Genomic DNA, 22,756 nt, shown 5'->3' with positions numbered 1-22,756 from the left:
GTAGGCAGGATTTGGTCCCTGTGTTGTTAGTGGGTGGGACATGCAGTACCAGCAAGGTCCATGCCAGTCCCCTGTAGGAACGGACCTGCACCTGCCTGGGAAAACTGCCCAGGCCAGGATGGAGGGTGTGGGTCCACAGAAGAGTGTGGGGTGGGGCACACTGTTACAAGCTAGGTGGAGTGTTGCACCGCACTGGTTCCCACGGGTGTCCATGTACCTAGGCTGTGGAGTGGAGAAGGGAGATGGCACCCGCTAGCTCCTTTGTTTTTGGAGAAGTCTCCCAAGGATACCCTGCCCCTCTAGCACATGCTCTGAGATTAGTAAATAAATCTCCTTCCTCTATACCCAAGGTATTTATCAAACTGCTGTTTCTATGCTGTATCTCCATGGGGCTGTTGGTTGTACTGTCTCTGTAAGGGTGGGGCCAGTTTCTTCTTGGTCTCCCAGCTCTGCCAGAGCCAAGCCCATTAAGTTTTCCAAGTTCCAGGTGTTAAGCCTCACTGATCATAAGAACCCATGAAGTTAGGCCCCTCTGGTTTCCAAAGCCAACACGGAGATGTATGGGGATTTGTCTTCCCTGTGCAGGTTCCCCACACCTGCGGTTCCTGGATGGGGTCTGCTCCTCTTCCTTCTGTGCACCCATGGTGTCCTGCCCCCCATGTGCAGTCCCATGGGTGCATCTGGCTTCCAACCATGTTTCCACCCTTCCTACCCTCTTTGATGTGGCCTCTTCTCTACATTTAGCTGTGGAGAATTTGTTCTGCCAGGCTTCAGGTCATTTTTTGGGTTATTTACACTGATATGGATGTTATCTGGATGTATCCAAGGGGCGAGGTGATCCTAGGATCTTCCTACTCATCCATCTTCATGAGAACACCTTAATGTACCAAATACTCAACCTTCACTCGCTCAACCTTGAGCGAACATTCATTAAGGACCTACTGTGTTGTAGGCACTGTTCCAAGCTCTTATAATCTCATTATTGGAGACAGATAATAAGTGAGGGTGACTAAATCAAGATTTGGTTCAAAACGGTATGAGACAAATGCACCTACTTTCTCAAGGACCCACTGAAATGAGAGAAGAGTTATTTTCTAAACTAGGGATATCACTTGTGGACAAGGAATTTTGAGGAATTCCCAGAATACAGAAAGATGATGGCATTAGATTAATAGGAGTAGGAAACAAACACTCAGAATAGTAAAAGGTGAAAAGTGTGAAAGGATCTGGTGATCATCCATGTCCAGCGTGCACAGCATGGAGCGTGGAGTGGCGACTGTGGAGGCAGGCAGGGGCTGGGTGTGATGACCTAGCACCCCCACCATATACCCAGCGAGTGGGTGGCAGAAGCACCGGCTGTCACTGAGAAAGAGCAGCACATGCCCAAGAGAGGATGGCAGGCCTGGGAGGGCTGCCGGGGACAGGGTAGGGCCAACAAGAGAAGGGCAGAGCTCATGTATCCATTACAAGACTCAAAGGAGAGCAAAAGAAAGGCAGCCCTGGACAGGATTACTTGTCTTTTTAGTAAACACATGAAAGGATGCCCAATATCATCGGCCATCAGGGAAATGCAGATCAAAACCAGGAGATGCCACTTCCCACCCACTGGAACAGCCATAATGAGAGGTACAGACACTCACAAATGTTGTCAAGGATACAGAGAAGTTGGAACGCTCATGCCTTGCTGGCGGAAACATAAAAGGGTGCAGCGACTTTGGAATATGAAGGTCACCTCAAAGGGCTAAACAGAGTTACTATATGACCCACCTATTCCTCTCCTAGGTATAAATCCAAGAGAAAACATACATCCATACAAGAACTTGTACACAAATGTTCATAATGGCATTATTTGTAATATCAGATGTTCATCAACTGATGAATGGATAAATAATGTGAATACTTTTTATATAAACTGGAATTCACATAAAATGATTATAAATCCATAAAAGAAATTAAGTACCGGTACATGCTACATCATGAATGACCTTGAAAACATGCTAGTTGAAAGAAATCAGTCAAAAAGATCACATATTCTATGATTCCATTCATGAGAAAGTCCTAGGAAATAGGGCAACAGAGACAGGACAGGGATTCGCGGTTGCCAGGAGTGGGGCAAATGGAGAATTGCAGTGGATGGGCACAAGGTTGTGGGGGGTGATGAGATGTTCTGATTATGGTGATGGCTGCACGGCTTGGTGAATAAACTAAGGGCCACCAAACAGCGTGAACGCTTCAGATGGCTGAGCTGAACGGTGTGTGAATTACGTCTCCACAAAGCCGCCTTGACCAGGGAACGGGGGAGGGGTCAGGGGACCATCCAAGTCCTCATTCTACATCAGGGAGTCAACCGACAGACTCTTAAGTTGATCAACCAAGAAATGGAGCTTACGTTTGCACGTGATTGAGTAGGAAGTAATTAAAATGATGATGCTAAGCACCAGAAGAACTCAGGCAAAAGTAAAGAGCGGTTGCCTTGAGAAGCCGGACTTGGGGTACACCAGGGGAAAAACCTTCACTCTGTACTTTATCCCTTTCTAAAGGGTTTAAATTATTTCCACAGCCTGGGTGTCTGTACTTTGTAAAAATCTGTGTAATTTAAGCAGGAGGGTCAATGCAATAGCAACTAAGAAGGATGTGTCGCTCTTCCCTGTAAGTACAGAAAGTAAGAGAGGGGGGAAAAAGCAACAGGTTGGAAAGGAACAAGAGCTGAAATAAGAAGGTCAGACTTGATCTATTTTTTTTTTTTTTCAGTTAAAGTAGTGCATCTAGGTCAGACCAGAGAGAGAAAAACCCTGGAGTAGGCAAACAGAAAAAGCAATAGAAAAGCTTCATAGTTGGGGCGCCTGGGGGGCTCAGGCCATGATCCTGTGGTCCTGGGGTCGAGTCCCCGCCATGGGCTCCCTGCTCAGTGGGGGGTCTGCTTCTCCCTCCCTCCCCATTCATGATCTCTGTCTCAAATAAATTATTTGAAAAAAAAAAAAACAACTTTCATAGTCAGAGTACTGTGCTACAGTCCTTTATCTTTATGATAAAAATACTTGCCCTTGATTCACCTTCAGATTTCCAGGCAGATTAGAGAGGCTGAGAGGAAAGTGACTTTGTTTAAAGGAAAGCATGCACCTCAGCTGTCTTGGGGAGGAAAAGGGCTCATAGTTTTCAAAAGTCTGTGATCTGTGCCCTGTGTCTTGAGACTCCACAGCACAGGAAGAGCGGAAGGTCAGAGCCGCTGCCCTGCTGGCTACAGTTGACTGAGCCCTCAGCCCCCTGGCGGACCTGTGCCCCTGAGCCCCCCAGCTGGGTGGGCCTGCACCCCTCAGACCCTGGTGAGCCTGCACTCCTGAGTGCCTCCCCTCCCCATGAGCCTGTGCCCCTGAGCCCCCGGCGAGGCCTCCCTCTTATGTGGGGGTGAAGTCGTACAGTGAGAGCACATTTATTCCTGTGTTTATCCCCCAAAGCTGATGATGTCTATTTGACCCTTGTTCTTGCCAGGGTTCAATCATTAAAAACCAATGAAGGGATGCCTGGATGGCTCAGTGGTTGAGCATCTGCCTTCGGCTCAGGGAGTGATCCTGGGGTCCTGGGATCGAGTCCCACATCGGGCTCCCCACAGGGAGCCTGCTTCTCCCTCGGCCTATGTCTCTGCCTCTCTCTCTCTGTCTCTCATGAGTAAATAAATAAATCTTTAAAACAAACAAACAGATGAACAATGTGTGTCTCTATCACATGCACGAATCTGAAATACTGTTCAGCTGATGGATGCAGACGAGCCCAGATCTACATGTTGACTGCCCATGTTTTCCCTGAGGGAGAAGGTGGCAGCGCTGACTGGCTGCCACGTGGGAACTGGCTGGTTCGAGTAGGACCTGCGCCCGAGTAGGACAGCCAGGGAGGCCGTGTGTGGAGGGTAAATGATTCACCTGGGCTGGGGCGGCTTCCTCCCCTGGGAATCGGTTAGTGGGGGCAAGTGGAGCTGCCCTGTGGGAACTCAGCCAGGCTGGTCACTCACCAGCCACTTGCTCCTCCAGCAGGTGCTCCAGGGGCAGGCGGATGGAGTCGTGTTCCACGGTGCAGGTGATAAGGTGGGGTACGGCCCCCGCCAGGGGGCCGCTCGGCTCGGCCCGGGTCCCCTCTGATGCATGTGTTAGATGGAAATGTTTCACCACCGAGTGGATCACTAAGTTGTTGGACTGCAGAGAACAGAAAGGGCATTTATAATACTTGAGCTACAGCCACAGCGGCAGTTTCTCTGACTTCATTTTCCTCGTGGCTAATGATTAAAGAGGACAAAATGGTCCCAAAGAAATTCAACTTCTGAGCCGCACCTTTTGATTGCCCAATAACAAAGACTTGGGGTTTCAGACTTTCCAAAATGTCAGAATTCATTTGCTGTCAATTATACCTGTCTTATTAAGCAACGTTATGAATTTTTACATTTCATAAATCTATCAAAAAAGAATGTTTTGCCTAAGTACCCCCTACTGATTGGAGTATAATTTGCCATATTAAGGGCCATTTGACATAAGCCCTCTGACCCTTGGACTTGATCCCACCACTGCACTTCCACAGAAGCAAAATGATGTACAGACGGGCCACTTATTAGGTGCAGCACGGTTTGTAACAGCTTGACCTTGGGAAGCCCTTCAGGGTCTACCAATAAGGGGACTGGTTAAACAAGTCAGGCAACACTGTTCAACAGATACCAAGGTACAAACACCAAGGAAACACTTTATGTGCAGAGATAAAAAGATCTCAAATACAAACAGACTTGCTAAATAATAATTAAAAAAAAAAAAAGAAGAAGAAGGAGGTAGGGGCGCTTGGGTGGCTCAGTTGGTTAAATGTCTGCCTTCGGTTTAGGTCATGAACCCAGGGTCCTGGGGTCGAGCCCCACCTTGGGCTCCCTGTTCAGTGGGGAGTCTGCTTCTCCCTCTCCTTTGCTCCCCGCCGCCCCAACGTATGCTCTGTCTCTCTCTCATAAATAAATAAAATCTTTTAAAAAAGGTAGCAGACATTATATATACAGTACTCTACCCAATTTGTATAAAAAAGGGGAAATACACACATATTGGCTTATACATGCAAAAAAAATCATTGAAATGGTAAATATGGAAGGATATAAGAATATATAAAATCTAAACACTTATTTGCTTTTAACATATAGACTCTGGAAGACACCAGGAAGCTAATGAAATTGGTTTCCTGTAGGCAGAGTGGATAACTGAAAGGTTCAGGGTAGAAGTCTTTTTAAAAACAAACAAACAAACAAACAAACCTCCCCAAAAAACCCTTTTCTCTTACTTTAAATTGTAGATACAGAAAAGTGTGTAAAATACAAACATAAGTTTAATAGAAGTATAGCAGTGAATACTGAGTGACTGTTACCTGATCAAGACAGTGGACACGGCCCCACGTGGAAGCACCCCAGGCTCCCCTCAATCACAGTCCCCTCCTCCCCATCCCCATGGAGCCCACTACCACCCTGATGTGTCTGGTAATCATTTCTCTGCTTTTCCTATGCAAGCACCTCTTTTTTTTTTCTTTTTTTTTGGTGAAAAATTTATATTTAGATTTTTAGCCAGCTGAACTCAGTTTAGATGATGCCAATTTTGTTGGCAACATCCAAAGCACCATAGTCAGCAGCCAGTCGAACACATGCTTTCTTCTATCGGGCCTGATCAAGGTGTTGGCCTTGGCCACATCAACGTGGAAGAGCTACTTAACAGCCTGTTTGATCTGGTGCGTATTGGCCTTGACATCCACAGTGAACAGGAGTGTACTGTTGTCTTCTATTTTCTTCATGGCTGACTCAGTAGTCAGGGGGAGCTTGATGAGGGCATAGTGATCAAGCTTGTTTCTCCTGGGGGTGCTCTTACAAGGATATTTGGGCTGCCTTTGGAGACACAGACTCTTGGGTCATCGGAATGTAGGTGACATGCGGATCTTTTTGTGTGTGTGTGTGTGTGTGTGTGACTGTGCACGCCTTTTCAGCACTGCTTTTTTAACTTTCAGAGCCTTTGTTGGGCCCTACCAGGCAGCTGGGGCTGAGCTAGCTTCTTATGGGCCACTGAGAGCCTGGCCCCCAGGGGCATGGGCTTAGGGACATGGTGGCAGCTCCCTGATCCCTCACTCAGCCAGACTGGGCTCAAGTGGCCCTTTAACTGACTTCATTCATTCCACATCTCAAGATCCATGCACTGCTGCAGGTAGCTGTGTGACATTCCGCTGTGTAGGAGTGCATCACAACCTAATAACATTGGTCTACCTGGATTGTTTCCAGTTTCTGGCTATCATGAGCAGTCTACCTGTCCCCAGGTTCACATGTGCCTCACCTGTCCAGGATGTGCCCTGTGAGTGGGACTGCTTGCTGACAGTGTATGCACGTCTTTGACTTCAGATAACGCCAACCCACTCCCAAAATGGCATTTCAGTTTATGCTTTGCATCTGTGAGCGCTTACTGCTCTGTCCTTTATCTATACTACTTTTGTAATTCTTAATTTTTATCATTCTGAGGTGTGCAGAGGTATTTCAATGTTTTTTACTCTGATAATGAAAGCAAGTACTTTTTCACATGCTTTGTAAAAAGCATACTCAAGTTTCTTGGCCGTATTTCTATTGAGTTACCTGCCTTTATATTCTAGATTCTAGCCTTTTGTCAGTTACATTTTGCAAACCTCTCCTACTGTCTAGCTTGTCTTTTAGTTTCTTCATAGGACTCTGATGAAGTAAAGTTGGTTTTGTGGTGGTGGTGGTGGTACAATTTATCAGCCTTCTCCTTATGGTTAATGCTTTCTGTATCATATGTAACAAATTCATTGCTCTTAACTATCACAAAGATATAAACTTGTCACCTGAAGGCTTTCTAAATTTTATTTTTCATAATTAGGTATTTATTACACCTGAAGTTGTGACAATTATTTTATGTTGTGAAGCAGAAATCAATTTCCTTTTTCTTTGTGAATCCTACAGTTGTCCCAGCACTGTTTACTAGAGACCATGCTTTCTTCCTGCTCTCTTATGCTACCTCAGTCATATATGGCGATCATATAATCTAGCATCTGAGCCAGAAAAACTTAAGAATTAAGAGAGCACTATTAAAATTATGTCAAGACAACAGGCATATCCTGGGACTGTCCTGAGCAAACCAGGATACAAGGTTACCCCAGTCACATGACAAGTGCCCTTATAGGCACAGTGCTGTTTCTGGTCTACTGTCTGTCCTTGCCTGAAGACCATCTGCCTTAATCAGTAGAGCTTTATAAAAGGCTGGATATCTGGTGGAGCAAGTCATTTCACTGTGTTCTTCATCTTCCAGAGGTCTTGACAAGTCTTGGCCTTTGGTATTTCCATATAAATTAGTTTCTGAGATTCCACCAAAAAAAGTTTCAGGATTTTGACTGAGGTTGCATTGAATCTACAGACTACAGATCAACTGGGAAGAACTGATGTATTTATAACACTGGGTCTTCCAATCTGGGAACATGGTGAACTGCTCTATTTATTCAGAACTTCCTTGAAGGTGGTATACACTAATACTTCTATGACTTTCCTGGTGGGGCAGAGTCTATTAAAAAGGTTTTACAAATTCTTTTTTATTAGGTTTATTTCCTAAGTACTTGATATTTTTCATGCTCTGGTAAAAACCCGAAATCACTATAGAAATATAGGGATGGTTGGAAATTAAGAGGAACAGACTAATGTTCCAGCAAGGTTTGACTTTAAACTGAACACATTTTTCTCCCTCTCACTCTTGAAGCTTCCCCACCCCTTCACTTGTTTTTCTGTAATCTTTTGTTCCAGGAATTCAGTATCGATACTTAGTAATGGGCCTTGGATGGCCGGTACTGATGCTGGTCATAAGACCACAATGAAGACATAATGAACATGGCTGGTAACATGCACCAGATTCCTATCAACACTACCTGGATGCTGAATTTTCCTTTTACCTGGGTGGGTCTGCAGTTTTGAAGGCATTATTTTCCTGCTGCAGCCTCCTTTGCCTACAAAGTAATACAACTTTCAATCTTCTGTCTTTGTGTTACATTTTGACTTGAGAGCAGAAAGGTCAATTTTTGACGACACACCTGATTGTTACTGGTACATAAAAACATGACTGATTTTTGTATCTAATAACTGCTACATTTTCTTATTAACTCTAATAATCTAGCTGCAGATTCTCTTGGGAGAAAATCTATGCAGACAGTCACATCACCTCTGGGGGACAGTCCTGCCTTCCTTCCCAGAAAGAAAGCGAGACACTATTACTAATTGAGCAGAAGCCTTAACACCATCCCGCTGTTTTTGATTATTTCTATTAATTTAAAAGTACATCTGGAATGAGTCAAACCTCAAAACCTTTGTAAGACAAACAACTTAGTAGGGATTTAACTGAATAATTCCAGGACAAAATAAAGAGGAAACTCTTTTTGTTGAAATAATGCAAAGCAAGTTAATTTACACATTATATTACAAATATCCTATTAACCACCTGGAATTTACTTATAGATAAATACTGGCTAATTATATGAAGCTAATTTGAAAAATAGCAAGACCAAGACAAAGCATGACTTAAAAAAAAAAAAACAAAAAACAAGGTGGAACCATGTTCTATTTTTTCATATAACTTAACAGTTAAAAGACTGTGAGCCTGTTTAGAAACTTTACCTCGGTGCCTCCAGAAGTGAAGATTATATCCTGAGGTTTCCCACCTATCATCTTCGCAATGTTCTCCCGAGCTGTGTCAATAATGTCCTTGGCTTTCCTACCTTGAAAGACCAAAACGGAAACTCATTAATGTCGCTTCACTAAGTCCAATAAACACATGTTTAAAAGAACAACCAGACAAGGGGCGTCTGGTTGACTCAGTTAATGGAACGTACAACTCTTGATCTCAGGGTTGTGAGTTCGAGAGCCACAGTGGATTTAGAGATGACTTAAAAATACAATCTTAAAAAAAAAAAAAAAGAACCAGACATGAAGGAAAAACTCTAAGTGGGCAATTCTAAGACAACCCATGTCCCATTAACATGAATACAATAGGCCACAACCTAGGAATATGCTGGTGAAGGGGCAGCAGCAAGATAGGACCAACTCAGTGACACCTACTGAGACTTAGTAAAAGGTGGAAGCAAATACAGGGGGACTCCCGGGAACCCTAAAATCCCCGAAGATGTGGTCTTCTTCTTACCGGATGCTACAGGAGAGGGGAAGCTGTGGCCATCTGCCTTGCTCCCCATTCATCAAGACAGGAGGGTGAAGGGATGAAATAATTTGCTTAAGATCACGCTGCAAAACAATAAAAATAAGCAAAAAGAATGCTCATGACTCCTCAACACAAGGTCCAATGCCGCATCTCTCAGTGCAGGTCCCTGGGTGCACAAGAGGTCACTGCCTCAGGGACAGATCTGCTGTCACACGGGGCCACACACCCCATCTATCACCCAGTTTCACTGGCTGGCACGAAAGAAGGGATCAAACTGTGTGTGGCAGAGAAAGGAAGGCTTCAGGTGGGAATTCTGACAATGTCAATGTCAATTCTTACTTGGTCTATTGGATCAATAGTCTCCAAAATTTGTTGACTATTCAGATCTACTTGTTAAAAAAAAATTTTTTTTTGATAGCAGGCACCACCAAATCAATCCATCCATCCTACATAAATAGAAATGTAAAATCACGTGGTACGTGGTAAAAATCAATATATACAGTGATTCACATACTCCTTAAGACTACTGTATAGGTTTTACTTCTAAGTAGTGAAGGTGTGTGGAGTTTGGTAAATCTAGTCATTCTGGTGATGTGTAAAAAGACTCTAAGAAATGTCAATCAACATGGGCAGGAGGCTGCCCTGGCAGCCACCCTCAGCGCTTCTTGGGTGCCACTGGAGCCCTGTCCTCCACCCACACTCACTCCTGGGCTTCCTGCAAGAAGGAAGCGTTCTTCCTGGGCAATCACTGCTGCTGTTTGGAGCAGGACCCCCCAGAACCTTCTCTAACACCCTTGGAGACCTTCACATAAGTGCCTCACAGGATTTTCTTTTCAAAAATGGGTTTCATAAGTCACCTATTATTTTGCAAATGCTTCCCTTTTTACACTTAATCAACGAGTCTTAGAGAACTTTCTAGATGAGGGCTCACAGGGCTGCCCCACCAGCACTCTGCGGCCAGGAGAGGAGCCAACATGAGGACTGCCCAGTCAAGCGCTCAGGCGGCCTTGGAGGAACTGAACCTCTAGGACATGGCACAGCCACTGTGGAGAGAGAACAGTGGTTTCTTAAAAAGTCAAATATGCACCTGCCACGTGACGCAGCCATCCTGGTCCTAGGTATTTATGACAGTTATTATTTACTGAGAAAAGAGAGCAGGTGTCTGCAGCTTGGCTACCCCAGTGGTGTTACTTAGAATAGCCAAAAACTGGAAACAGCTCAAAGGTCCAGCAACAGAGGAAGGTCCGAACACACTGGTGCATCCATACAGAGGAGCACTGTGACCAACGTGGGTGAATCTCAAAATAACTATGCCGGCTGAAAGCAGCCAGGCAAAAAGCCCTGTAAGATTCCATTTCCGTGAAAATATAGAAAACACACACTAATCCTTACCAGTAGTTGCCTGGGGATGGTCCAGGTAGAGATTACAAAAGGGAATCCCAGGGGACTTTGGGGGTCCGTGGCAATGGTCACTCTCCTGGTGATGGTTTCAAAGTTATCAAGTTGTAACTTTGCCTCTGTGGTTCCACGTACATTAATCACACCCCACCGAGGCTGCCGGAGGGGGACGGGGTCTGTGTTGCAGTGTCTCTTCCACACTGGTGCGGAGGAAGTAAACTGAGTCATGGGAACATGAGCTACTGGAACACTGTCTACTCTGGAGGCAGGAGAACTGCCAGAAATGACCTCTAGTTGCTCTTTTCATTTACTTACAATTTGTATTTTCAAAAGGGATCTAATGGCACCAGAAGCATATGCAAGGAGATTAGAATGGGAATGGGAATGAGATGCTGTCCCTGGGTTAATGTTCAGTCCCTGGGGCGGGGGGATGTCCTTGTTCTTAGAAGACACTGCTTAGGTATTTAGGAGTGAAGTCTGTTCGCAACGTACTTTCAAATGATTCAAATAAACGGGGCAGAGTAGTAATGCTGGAGAAATCCAGGTAAAGGAAATGCAGGTGCTCCTTATACTGTTATTTCAACTTTCCTGCAGGTGTTATGTTCCAAAATAGAACTTTGGCACAAGGAGTTAAAAGAAACCAACCAACCCATGATAGGTTTGCTGGCAGTGGTTCTCTCCCCCAGTCCAAGGTAATCATTTAGTCTTCTCTCTTTAAAAAGTAATATTCTTGGGACGCCTGGGTGGCTCAGTGGTTGAGCGTCTGCCTTGGGCTCAGGGCATGATCCCAGGGTCCCAGGATCGGGTCTTGCATCGGGCTCCCCGCAGGGAGCCTGCTTCTCCCTCTGCCTCTCTGTGTCTCATGAATAAATAAATTAAAAAAAAAAAAAGTAATATCCTCAATTGAGGAAATTGGAATATGGCCTGCATTTCAGAGCCAGGTTCTCAGGTTTGACGATGGTAATGTGATGCAATAAAGTCCCTTTTCTCTCACACACACATAGGTGATAATCTATCACGCTGCCTGCAACTCATTCTCAAAGGCTCATGAAAAAGCAGTACATTTAGAAAGAAAGAGATCGAGGTAAGGGCAGCACTGTTGGATCTAGGAAGGAGACACCTGGGTGTCCATTTTCTTACTCTTAAATTTCCGGAATGTTTGAAGTTGTTGGTGTAACTAAATGTAAAGGGTGCTTGGTAATTGTAACTAACATTAGAGAAGACTCTGAACTCCTGGCTTTCAGGATGCAGGACGGATAGTAAGGGGTGCATGGGGCTCCCATGATCCGTTAAAGCAACCCCCCTTCACTTGGCAGTTCCTCACACCAGAGCCCCTCTACCTTACCCCTTGCCAGCAATGGCCTGTTCCTCCTTTCCCTCTCCCATCTCCACCCCTCTTCCCATTGCCTCTTGAACTCCCTGCAATCAGGTGTTCTGCTTGCTGGCCTCCCAAACCTACTCTGCCCAAGGGCCCCGTGTTCTAGATCCAGGTCCCCACCTCCTTCCCTGAAGGGGAGCGGCTCTCTCCTACAAGACCGCTCCCCTTCCTGCTCCTCCTCTTCCCCCTCCTTCCCTGGTTCCCCCTCCTCCTCTGAGTCCCTTGCTGGGCGGGGCTCCAAATCCAGATGGCAGATGGCCCCTCACTCAGGCCAGGTCCTCCCTCCCTCCCTCATCTACTCAAGACTGAAGAACCAGCTTGGTGCTGCAGACTCCACTCGCTCCACCTGGGTAGCCAGAGCATCTGAAACTACACTTGTTCCACGCCGGATGCATGATTTCTCCCCTGAAATGTTCCTCTCAGCCTTTTCTATCTCCGTAAATAAATGGTGAGTCCTTCCAGGGGCCTGGTGCCAAAAGCTTTGGCTCTTGCCTTTCTCATACCGCATTATGCAACCCACGAGCAAATCCTGTAAAGCTCTGCCATCAAAAATGCCCGGAATCTTGCCCCACCTCTGCACTGCCCAGACACCAGCCCCATCAAGGCCACTGCTGAAATATTCTCCTAGCAGGCTCCCAACTCCACTGACCCCACCGTGGTCCATTCTCCAGGCAGTGGCCAAAGTCATGCCCTGACAACCCAATACACGTCATACCCTGTGCTTTATAGCTCGCCAGAACAGGGCCTGGCATGAAGTAAGTACTCAACCAATACTGGTGAAATCAGCTATTCTCAAAGTGTCATTTGGGGGCCCTTGGGGCAGGTACTTTCTGGAGTCCACAAAGTCAAATCTGGCTTCATCATAAGACCAAGGCCTCACGTGTGTTTTTATATTCACTTTCTGGAAAGTATACAGTGATGCCTTCCAGAGGCTACATGATGTGAATATTGCAATAGATTGGATGCAGGAGCCGGTATGGGAACCCAACTGTCTTCTGTTTAGACAGACATTAAAGAGATTTTCAAACACGTACAACAATGACATTCTTCTAAATTTGTTCTAGATCCAGATCCCCACCTCCTTCCCTGAAGGGGAGCGGCTCTCTCCTACAAGACCGCTCCCCTTCCTGCTCCTCCTCTTCCCCCTCCTTCCCTGGTTCCCCCTCCTCCTCTGAGTCCCTTGCTGGGCGGGGCTTTGGGAAAGGATAGGTTCTTTTCATAGAGATGTTAACATGTAGTGGACTTACTGTTATTTTTAATGAATTCATAAATCTATATTTATTTAAAGTTTCTCAATTTTACGCTCTAGTATCTACACATATAGTACTTATGAACAAAAGCTCTTTGGAGTTCTTAATAAGTCTTAAGAGTGTAAAGGGGTTGTGACCCCGAAAAGTTGGAGAACTGCGGGGATGAACCATGTCATTCCTCTGCTCAGAGTCTTCCGGATACTGCACCTGTCAGATGGAAGCTGGGCATTCACAGTGGCCTCTACGGCCCTACGTGGCATTGTCCCCTGAACCTCTCAGACTCCCATGTCCACCTCACGAAAAGAAAATAATCAAAACCTCCCACAATCCTCTCAAAAATAACTGTGGTGGAAGTGTCTGGTGTGCATCTCATCTGTGCTGGTGCTGCTGGCTGTCCACTCCTCTTCCACTCTCCCTTCCTACCACGGTGACATTTGCAGCTGGCTCCTGGCTGAATGAAGACCACATCTACAGTAAGAAATTCTCAGGTTAATTAAGAATTAAGATTTCATTTCCTAACTTCCACTGCAGTTGGAATGCCAAGGCATGGCCACAGGACCAACCTCTGGCAGTGGGTTATAAGCCAGAGTGGTACATGCAACTTCCAGAAGTGTTATGGAGGCCTCAGACATCCCCTTCTCCTCCTCTCTCTTCCCTTCCCACAGGCTGGAGTACTCATGTGATGGCTTGAGCTGGAGCAGCCACTGTGACCCCAAGAGGAAAGAGTGCGTGGAACATGGGAGGTGATAGAAGGAACCAGGGTCCCTGGTAATGGCTGTGTGACTACCTGGGCCCTGGGCTGGCAGAGACATAATCTTCAACCTGCTTAAGCTACTGTTACTCGGGGGTTTCTGTTTCTCACAGCAAAACGATATATTTTCCACATTTGTTCATCCAGTTTGTCTTTAGGGGGTGGGTATGAGAAACAAAGGAACCATACTGCACATCCTGTTTTATAACAAGCCTTTCCCACTTGAACCAGGGGCTGCTACTTTGCTTCTAGGTCATCGCTATAGTCTACACCATGGCTCTGACAGGCTCCAGAAGTCCACTTAGGGCTTCGGCACACTTAATGTGACGAGTCCTTGACCAATAGACACTGAGGTTATTTCCAGCTTTTTATTTACTATGACGAGCAAGGCAGTGATAAACATCTTCTTGGGTATCTAAACTCTTCCCACACGTCCTTAACATTTTCCCTAAAATAAATTCTCCTGGGGGAATTATAATCATTATTAAATCATAATATAGTGAAAATAATTAAGCCATTCTATCATTAAGGTGGTTTTCTTTCTTTTTTCTCACTTCTACTTGAGTACCAACCAGGGAATGGCAATGCATACTTTAGTTCTGATTCTTTTTTTTTTTTTTTTTAATTTTTATTTATTTATGATAGTTACAGAGAGAGAGAGAGAGGCAGAGACACAGGCAGAGGGAGAAGCAGGCTCCATGCACCGGGAGCCCGATGTGGGATTCGATCCCGGGTCTCCAGGATCGCGCCCTAGGCCAAAGGCAGGCGCCAAACTGCTGCGCCACCCAGGGATCCCTAGTTCTGATTCTTAAAGAAATGAAGGCTTTCAGGGCAACCTAAAAGCCACTGACAAGTTTCATCAGATCAAGAAGGGGAGTTTTTCCTTTGGGGTTATTCCTAAACCTGTTTATGAGACATGTTTTCTATTAGCATTTAATTGTCCTCCATATTTTCAGGTTCAATGCATCAGAGAGTACAATTTACTACTGGATACAAGGCAATGTCCAGAAGATAAGCCAAATAAACCAACAAATAAGTTAATGAATAACTAGTCCCTGATACTGGAAAAGCTTTTAGTTATGAAGCTTATACTAAATAGGTTCGAAACCCCATAAAAGCCTGTAAAGTTGTATGTATCAAAATATCCTGGGGCTTGCCCACAGTCTCCCCCTGAAAGCTCTTTTGCTTCATCAGAATCTACAGTTAAGACACTTTATCTTGATTATCTTTGATATGCATCAAATAAGCAAGGTACGATTAGCCTACCATCTGAAAAACATAATGTAACCATGACATAAAAGTACTGATTTGAAGCAAACTGTTTTCCAAAACGGTCAACTGAATGATCCACATGAAAATAAGAATATATGGGAAATAAGAATATTTTTATTATAATGAAAATCAAGAATTTGAATGTAATTATCTCATGAGAAAAAAAGGCCAGGATTATATGCAATCCTGATGATTTAAAAGATCTATTTTGCAAATTTTGTAGGGATCAAGTGAGACCCAGACATGAAAGGGTTTTAATGAGCAGTGTTATTACAGATAGCTCTTAATAAGACATCTTTATCATCTGGGTAAAGGGGACAGGAGAGTGTGTTGAAAATGAAAGGTTATGGGATCAACAGGCTCAATGTAAAAGTCTGGACTTCTCTGAAAGCCAACCAAAAATTACACCTCAGCTTTGCAGTTAACAGAAAATCTATTCAAAACCAAGTGATCATGTGTGGTGTACAATTTCCCTAAGAGCACCTCTGCCCTCCATATCTCCGGATCTGTGAGCGCCTTCTCAGATTACCTGCTGGGTAAGGACTGCTGGGATTTCCCCAGGCTTCCCTCATGGCCTCGGTCATGGCCTGGATGACTTCTGGCTCAAGGGGGGTGGTTGCATTATAGTCCATATAAACTTTCCTGCTGGAAAGAAAACACAGATGTGCCCATTAAGGAAAGGGAGATGGAATGTGGACACACAGCTTCACTCTGTCACCCCAGTAGGAGCAGATACGGTCAAGGGCAGGGTGCTCCTCTGCAGAAACACCAGGCAGCCGTCTAGCAACTGTACTTGGGAGATCTCCCAATCTTCATGAATTATGGAAAAGGTATGCATAGTTTCCAATCATCTAAGATTTACTAGTTTCTCTTATAATCCCTAGAGCACACACTTAGGTTTTCAAAACTTGTTTCCACCCCTTGGTAGGACCCATGGCCCCCTGAGCCTTGAAGCCTACCTGACTGCTCTGAAGGACAGATGTGCCTCCTGTCCTCCAGGTGGAAGGAGGGGAAGCATGCATGACCAGGGAGCCCCACGTTCCCGAGGGCTCTCTAATTTCATCGGTAGTTATTTTTTATTGCTCTGTAATTTCTGGGCTGGGGGAAGGCTCAGACGATCGGGCCGCCCATTCCTCGCCAGGCCCTCCTGTGTGCTCCCTGGGCCCGGACAGGCCTACTTCTCCTCCTTCCCACTCTCAGTTCCCCATGCCCAGCGTGACCGCACCCTGCTACCCCACTTTCCTTCTTTGCTCCATCTTGACTTTCTTGTGAAGCTCCCCGCAGCTCTAAGTAAAATTACAGCCACCAGTCCCCTTCTTCCTTCCTCTGTCTCCCCAGGCATGCCTCGGTGTGTGACACACTAGCCTTGTTTACTGTCCACCTCAGTAGAGAGTAATGGGTCAGCTCCAGGGGCTCAGAGCTCTGCCAGTTGCCCTCACTGCTCCGCCACCAGCACTGAGAGCAAGGGCCGACACGCAGCGGGGGCTGGGTTTACCGGAGAGCCAAATGTCACAGAAAAGCACACCTCCTGAAAGATCCCTCCTAAGTAAAACTGTATCTGTACATCTTACCAATAACAGAAACCTTCAGAGGCTTTCATATATATACACACACAGTAGGTAGTCCTGCCTAAATACTATTAATTTACCTGATCTTTAAACCAGTAACAATATTTAAACAAAGCCACACAAAAATTCAAATACAATTAGCAACATGGCTGTTAAATACAATTTTGTTTCTTTTTTAAACCACATTGAGTTTTATTTTTATTTTATTTTAATTAGTTTAGCACCATTTATTAAGTGATCTCAGCTGTTGTTGTAGCTGCTGTATATCAGCCTGTTCTTAAAACATAAAATGCTCTTCCAATTCCTCTTGTCCAGGACAGAAGGATCTTCCAGGTAGCACGCCAACAGAACAAGAGACTCCGATGACGCCAGCTTCAATGATGGTGCCATCCAGAGAGGGAGAGGGTCATGGCACATTCAACCGCGGCTTCCAGAGGTTTTGAAAAAGGAGCCTTTGGGGGCCCAGCCTGCCTGGCATTTTGATGCCGTCGGTGTGGGTGTTGTACTCCATCATGGTGTTGGGAGGTAGGTTAAGCCCTCGCCGAACGGCATCCCGGATGCGGGCTGTGGTTGCTTGGTCACTGGCAGTCTTATTCCATATTGAAACAATGTCCTCCTGAAACCGGACAGAGACCACAGCCCCACAGATCTCCTCCCCAACCGTGAACTGTTCCCCCAACATGGCCAGGATGAGATTCTCCCAGCAACGGGATGCCAAGTCTTCCGCAGTCGAATAATCCACTTGCCACCATTTTTATTTGCATCATCCTCCCACATGGGCTTCATTCCTTCTTTGAAGAGCTGGAAGTCACTGTGGCCTGTCAGGTCCCCGGGACGTACTGTGGCTGTAAAGCCTCCAGAACCGCTCCACAGAGGCAAAGGTGCCGATCTGTCGGACAGTCTGTCCATAGCTCTGTGAGCTGGTGGGACGGCCGGGGCTTCTTCTGGAGACCTGAAAGGAGGGTTACTGCAGGGGATGCCCTGCCGGCCCAGGGACAACAGCCTTCCTCTTACTGCTGCCCTGACTTTTGTCTCGCTCCGTTTTTTCCTTCTCACCACCTTTCTGTGTGCTGTTTTCTCCATTCTGATCATGGTCCCCACTGTCATCATCTTTCAATGCGTCGAACTTGTTCATCCTCTCACCGCCGCCATTGCCACTGCCTCATGGAGTGACTTCCGCTACGCCGGGCCACATTGTGTTTTAAATGCAACATCTTGGCTATAGCGGGGGGAGGTCACCCTATAGGTTGAAGGCTTTGGGAAGTCTGACCTGCCTTTGGACACCCTTGGCCCTTTCCGCACAGGGGTCCTGCTGTGATTTAAATCCACAGGTGCCCCCACTTTTGTGCTCCCTTCCTAGAAGGACCCCACATTTCCTCAAGCTGCTAGTGTCCATTCTGCGAACACAGCTTTGCAATCTGCTGGCACATTGAAACATTTATGGCTTGAATTTCAGATCAACATCTTATAGGTAACTTGGCTCCTTTATTTGCTTCTTCCTTAGAATGCCGCCAGTACTGGATGGGAAAGCTAGACTATTATGCTCATAACCAAAATGTAAGAAGGTAGAGTGACTTTGTTCTTCACTGTCTCCCTCGGGGGCTTTTTCCCAGCTCCCCGTGCTCAGGCTCAACCAGAGCAGACTGTCTCGTGAAAGAAATGCTCAGATTTAGGCCTGGACCCAAACGTTAAAGACACACACACTCCTCACATTCTGGTGGAAAGAGCGAGAACCTCTCGCCAACAGGAACATGCATGGTTCCAGTGGGTTGAAGCTACCCACTTGCCTGCTTTCCTGCCGCTTGGGCAGGGCCTGGGAGGCCTCTCCCTCCATCCCCCCACCTTCAGCAGTGCACCTGCCAGTCCCGCTGCTCCCGTCTCCGCCCCGCTTCTCTGTGCCTGGGCTGCCAGTGCTCTGGACCACACACTGCCTCTCCCTCCCAGACCTTTTTTTTTGTATATATTTTTTTTATTGGAGTTCAATTGGCCAACATATAGCATAACACCCAGTGCTCATCCCGTCAAGTGCCCCCTCAGTGCCCGTCACCCAGTCAGTCACCCCATCCCCCTGCCCACCTCCCCTTCCATCACCCCTTGTTGGTTTCCCAGAATTAGGAGTCTCTCACGTTCTGTCTCCCTCTCTGATATTTCCCACTCATTTTCTCTCCTTTCCCCTTTATTCCCTTTCACTATTTTTTATATTCCCTGAATGAATGAGACCATATGTTTGTCCTTCTCCAATTGACTTATTTCACTCAGCATAATACCTTCCAGTTCCATCCACAGTGAAGCAAATGGTGGGTATTTGTCATTTCTAACGGATGAGGAATATCCCATTGTGTACATAGACCACAGCTTCTCTATCCATTCATCTGTCAACGTACACCGAGGCTCCTTCCACAGTTTGGCTATTGCGGACATTGCTGCTATAAACATTGGGGTACAGGTGTCCTGGCATTTCTGTATCTTTGGGGTAAATCCCCAGTGGTGCAATTGCTGGGTCGTAGGGCAGGTCTATTTTTAACTCTTTGAGGAACCTCCACACAGTTTTCCAGAGTGGCTGCACCAGTTCACATTCCCACCCACAGTGCAAGAGGGTTCCCCTTTCCCTGCATCCTCTCCAACATTTGTGGTTTCCTGCCTTGTTAATGTTCCCCATTCTCACTGGTGTGAGGTGGGATCTCCTGGTAGTTTTGATTTGTATTTCCCTGATGGCAAGAGATGCGGAGCATTTTATCATCTGCTTGTTGGCCATGTCTATGTCTTCCTCTGTGAGATTTCTGTTCATGTCTTTTGCCCATTTCGTGATTGGATTGTTTGTTTCTTTGCTGTTGCGTTTAATAAGTTCTTTATAGATCTTGGAAACTAGCCCTTGATCTGATACGTCACTTGCAAATATCTTCTCCCATTCTGTAGGTTGTCTTTTAGTTTGGTTGACTGTTTCTTTTGCTGTGCAGAAGCTTCTTATCTTGATTAAGCCCAACAGTTCATTTTTGCTTTTGTTTCAATTGCCTTCATGGATGTGTGTTGCAAGATGTTGCTGTGGCCAAGTTCAAAGGGTGTTGCCTGTGTTCTCCTCTAGGATTTTGATGGAATCTTGTCTCACATTTAGATCTTTCATCCATTTTGAGTTTCTCTTTGTGTCTGGTGCAAGGGAGTGGTCTAGTTTCATTCTTCTGCACGTGGCTGTCCAGTGTTCCCAGCACCATCTATTGAAGAGACTGTCCCAGGGCAGTTACACATTTAATGCAATCCCTATCAAAATACCACGGACTTTCTTCAGAGAGTTGGAACAAATAATTTTAAGATTAGTGTGGAATCAGGAAAGACCCCGAATAGCCAGGGGAAAACTGAAAAAGAAAACCATAACTGGGGGCATCACAATGCCAGATTTCAGGCTGTATTAATTACAAAGCCGTGGTCATGAAGACAGGGTGGGACTGGCACAAAAACAGACACATGGATCAATGGAACAGATTAGAGAATCCATCCAGAAATGGGCCGTCAACTACTATTCGACAAAGCAGGGAAGACTATGCACTGGAACAAGGAGAGTCTCTCTGGAACAAGGACAGCCTCCCAGGCTTTTCCGCAGGACCCCCAGGGCCTCCGGCGGCCTCTCCGGCCGCACCCCCGCCCCTGGAACCCCTGGAAGGCGTCGCGGAGTCGGTCCCCAGCTCGGGCTCCGCGGGCTGCCCCGGGCCTGGGCGGCCGCCCTTCCCCTCCCCGCGCTTCCCACCGGGCACCGCCGCGGAGCCCCTCCCCCCCCCGGCCGCGCCCCCCCGTAGGCCTCCAGCCCCGCGCCGGACCCGTCCCGCCCCTCCCCTCCCCGACCCCCGCGCGGACCCCTCCGCGGAGCCCCCCGCCTCCCCCTCCCCCATCGCCCCCGTCCGACCCCCCGGCGGCGCCCCGAGGGCTCCCCCCCGCCCCCGCGCACACCTGTCGGGCGGGCTCTTCTCCCCCGGGCCGCAGGGGTGACTCGCCGCGCGCCCCCGCGCCTCCCTGCCGGCCGCCGCCGCCGCCTCCATCCCGCCCCGCCGCGACCCACACGCCGCGCGGGCTCCCGGGGCGCCTCCCGCAGGCCGGGCGGAGGGGGCGGGGCCGCGGGGCCGGGCCGCCTCCGGATTGGCTGCGCCCCGCACTCAGGCCAATAACGGGGCTGGCCCAGGCGGGCTGCCGATTGGCTGCGCGCGGTCAGGTGACGGGCCGCGTCACGGGGGTGGGGGCGGGGGCGGGGGCGGGGGCGGCGTGGACTGCGGGCTCCCGGGTGCGCCGCTCCGCGCGGGTCCGCTCGGCCAGGCCGCCCCCGCCGGACCCCGGCCCGGAGCTGACCCACGGCGGCGGCGTCGCAGGGCGCGGGGGCCCCGCCTGTAGCTTCCGCGGGGGTCTGTGGCTTGGGTGACGCGCCGGCGGCGGGAGGGTGCGCGGGGGCCCGAGCTGGGGACCGGGCAGGGGCCTGGGCGGGCGACAGGTGCAGCGGACCCCGGGCGGGCGGAGGAGGGCTCGAGCGGGGACGGTGCAGGGGCCGAGGCGGGCGGAGGAGCGCGGGTGGGGGCGCAGGGACGAGGGCTCGAGCGGGGACGGTGCAGGGGCCGGGGCGGGCGGAGGAGCGCGGGTGGGGGCGCAGGGACGAGGGCTCGAGCGGGGACGGTGCAGGGCCCGGGGCGGGCGACAGGTGCATCGGATCCCGGGCGGGCGGAGGAGCGCGGGTGGGGGCTCAGGGACGAGGGCTCGAGCGAGGACGGTGCAGGGGCCTGGGCGGGCGACAGGTGCAGCGGACCCCGGGCGGGCGGAGGAGCGCGGGTGGGGGCGCAGGGCCCGGGGCGGGCGACAGGTGCAGCGTGACCCCGGCCTGCCGGCCGCCCCGCCATCTCAGAGCCCAGAGCACGTGCCCCGCGGTAAGCACCGTCACGTACTGAGTAACAACCGTGGTAAACCGCGAGTGGGCACTGTTGGGAGGAAATTGAGACTATAGGGGTTCAGCATCTTCCCCAAGTTCACACGGCGATGAAGGAGCCAGAATTTGAGTCCAGGAATGCTTTATCAAGAAGCTGAATTGTAATCGGCTTTTGGAAGACTTGAGCTCCTGTTGGGGTCCAGGAGTTGTCTCTTCCAGCTCTGCAAGTGTCTGCATTTCTGGTTCCTTCTGTCCTTTCATTCTTGCTTGCATACCGAGCCAGTGACTTGGCAGTTGCGACCACAGCAAAGGACACACTGAAAAAAATAAGATTTTATTTTATTGATCAGAGACAGAGAGAGAGGCAGAGACACAGGCAGAGGGAGAAGCAGGCTCCATGCAGGGAGCCCGATGCGGGACTCGATCCCGCGTCTCCAGGATCAGGCCCCAGGCCAAAGGCAGGCACTAAATCACTGAGCCACCCAGGCTGCCCTGAAAAATAATTTTTTTAAAGATTTATTGATTCATTTGAGAGAGTGTGAGTGGGGGAGGGGTGCAGGGAATGAGAATCTCAGGCAGACTCCCCACTGAGCGCAGAGCCCCTGGGGCTCCATCCCACAACCCTCAGATCCTAACCTGAACAAAACCAAGGGTCCGATATTTAACCCAGGCATCCCAAGGACACACCAAAGTTTAAGAAGCCAAGAGCTACACAGGAGCTCAAGGATAATCCAAAGGGGAGAAAAAGAAAGGGAATTAGGAAAGAATGAGAACAGATGAGAGTGTAAAGTGCAGCTGAGATGACTTGGGAAAGTGTCTTCCTTATAGGGGGACTAGGGGGCACTGGTGCATTTAGTAGGAGAAGCTTTAGGACAGCAGTGAGGAGAGGGCAGGAAAGTGTGCCGTGAGTTGCGGGGTGAATGGGACAGGAAAGAATGAAGACTGTGGTCAACCCTCTCCCAGAGGATGAGCTGAGAAAGAGCCTAAAAGAGGAGTACACGACTAAGGGAAATGCTGTAGAACATGAACTTGTTTATATGCT

General features: G+C 48.1%; 1 protein-coding gene, 1 long non-coding RNA gene and 1 pseudogene across 8 annotated transcripts in view; 1 reads left to right on the top strand and 2 right to left on the bottom strand.

Annotated features, from left to right (window-relative positions):
- The window catches only part of SCLY (selenocysteine lyase), a 38,800-nt gene extending 17,910 nt beyond the window's left edge, over nucleotides 1–20,890 (bottom strand). For 2 of the 7 annotated variants that reach the window (XM_072796875.1, XM_072796878.1), the window contains exons 1-4: nucleotides 20,757–20,890; nucleotides 15,779–15,894; nucleotides 8,663–8,763; nucleotides 4,007–4,187 (exon numbers count right to left, since the gene is read on the bottom strand). In XM_072796875.1, coding sequence (XP_072652976.1) covers nucleotides 4,007–4,187; nucleotides 8,663–8,763; nucleotides 15,779–15,894; nucleotides 20,757–20,845 — 487 coding nt within the window. In that variant the 5' untranslated portion in view covers nucleotides 20,846–20,890. Of the gene's footprint in view, nucleotides 1–4,006; nucleotides 4,188–8,662; nucleotides 8,764–9,185; nucleotides 9,284–15,778; nucleotides 15,895–20,756 lie in introns of all 7 variants that reach the window. The other 5 variants (XM_072796876.1, XM_072796879.1, XM_072796882.1 and 2 more) reach the window with 4 other exon arrangements.
- LOC140616288 (eukaryotic translation initiation factor 4E type 2 pseudogene) lies at nucleotides 17,091–18,451 on the bottom strand (annotated as a pseudogene).
- A 519-nt stretch (nucleotides 20,891–21,409) lies between the features above and the next one.
- Nucleotides 21,410–22,743, top strand: LOC140616286 (uncharacterized). Its single transcript, XR_012016834.1, has 2 exons — nucleotides 21,410–21,492; nucleotides 21,652–22,743. It is a non-coding gene; the product is annotated as an uncharacterized lncRNA (long non-coding RNA).
- Nucleotides 22,744–22,756: the final 13 nt, after the last annotated feature.

Source organism: Canis lupus, chromosome 24 (assembly GCF_048164855.1).
Source record: "Canis lupus baileyi chromosome 24, mCanLup2.hap1, whole genome shotgun sequence".
NCBI classification, from domain to species: domain Eukaryota; kingdom Metazoa; phylum Chordata; class Mammalia; order Carnivora; family Canidae; genus Canis; species Canis lupus.
Note: the sequence above shows the minus strand (reverse complement) of the source record. Positions and strands in the feature narration are given on the sequence as shown.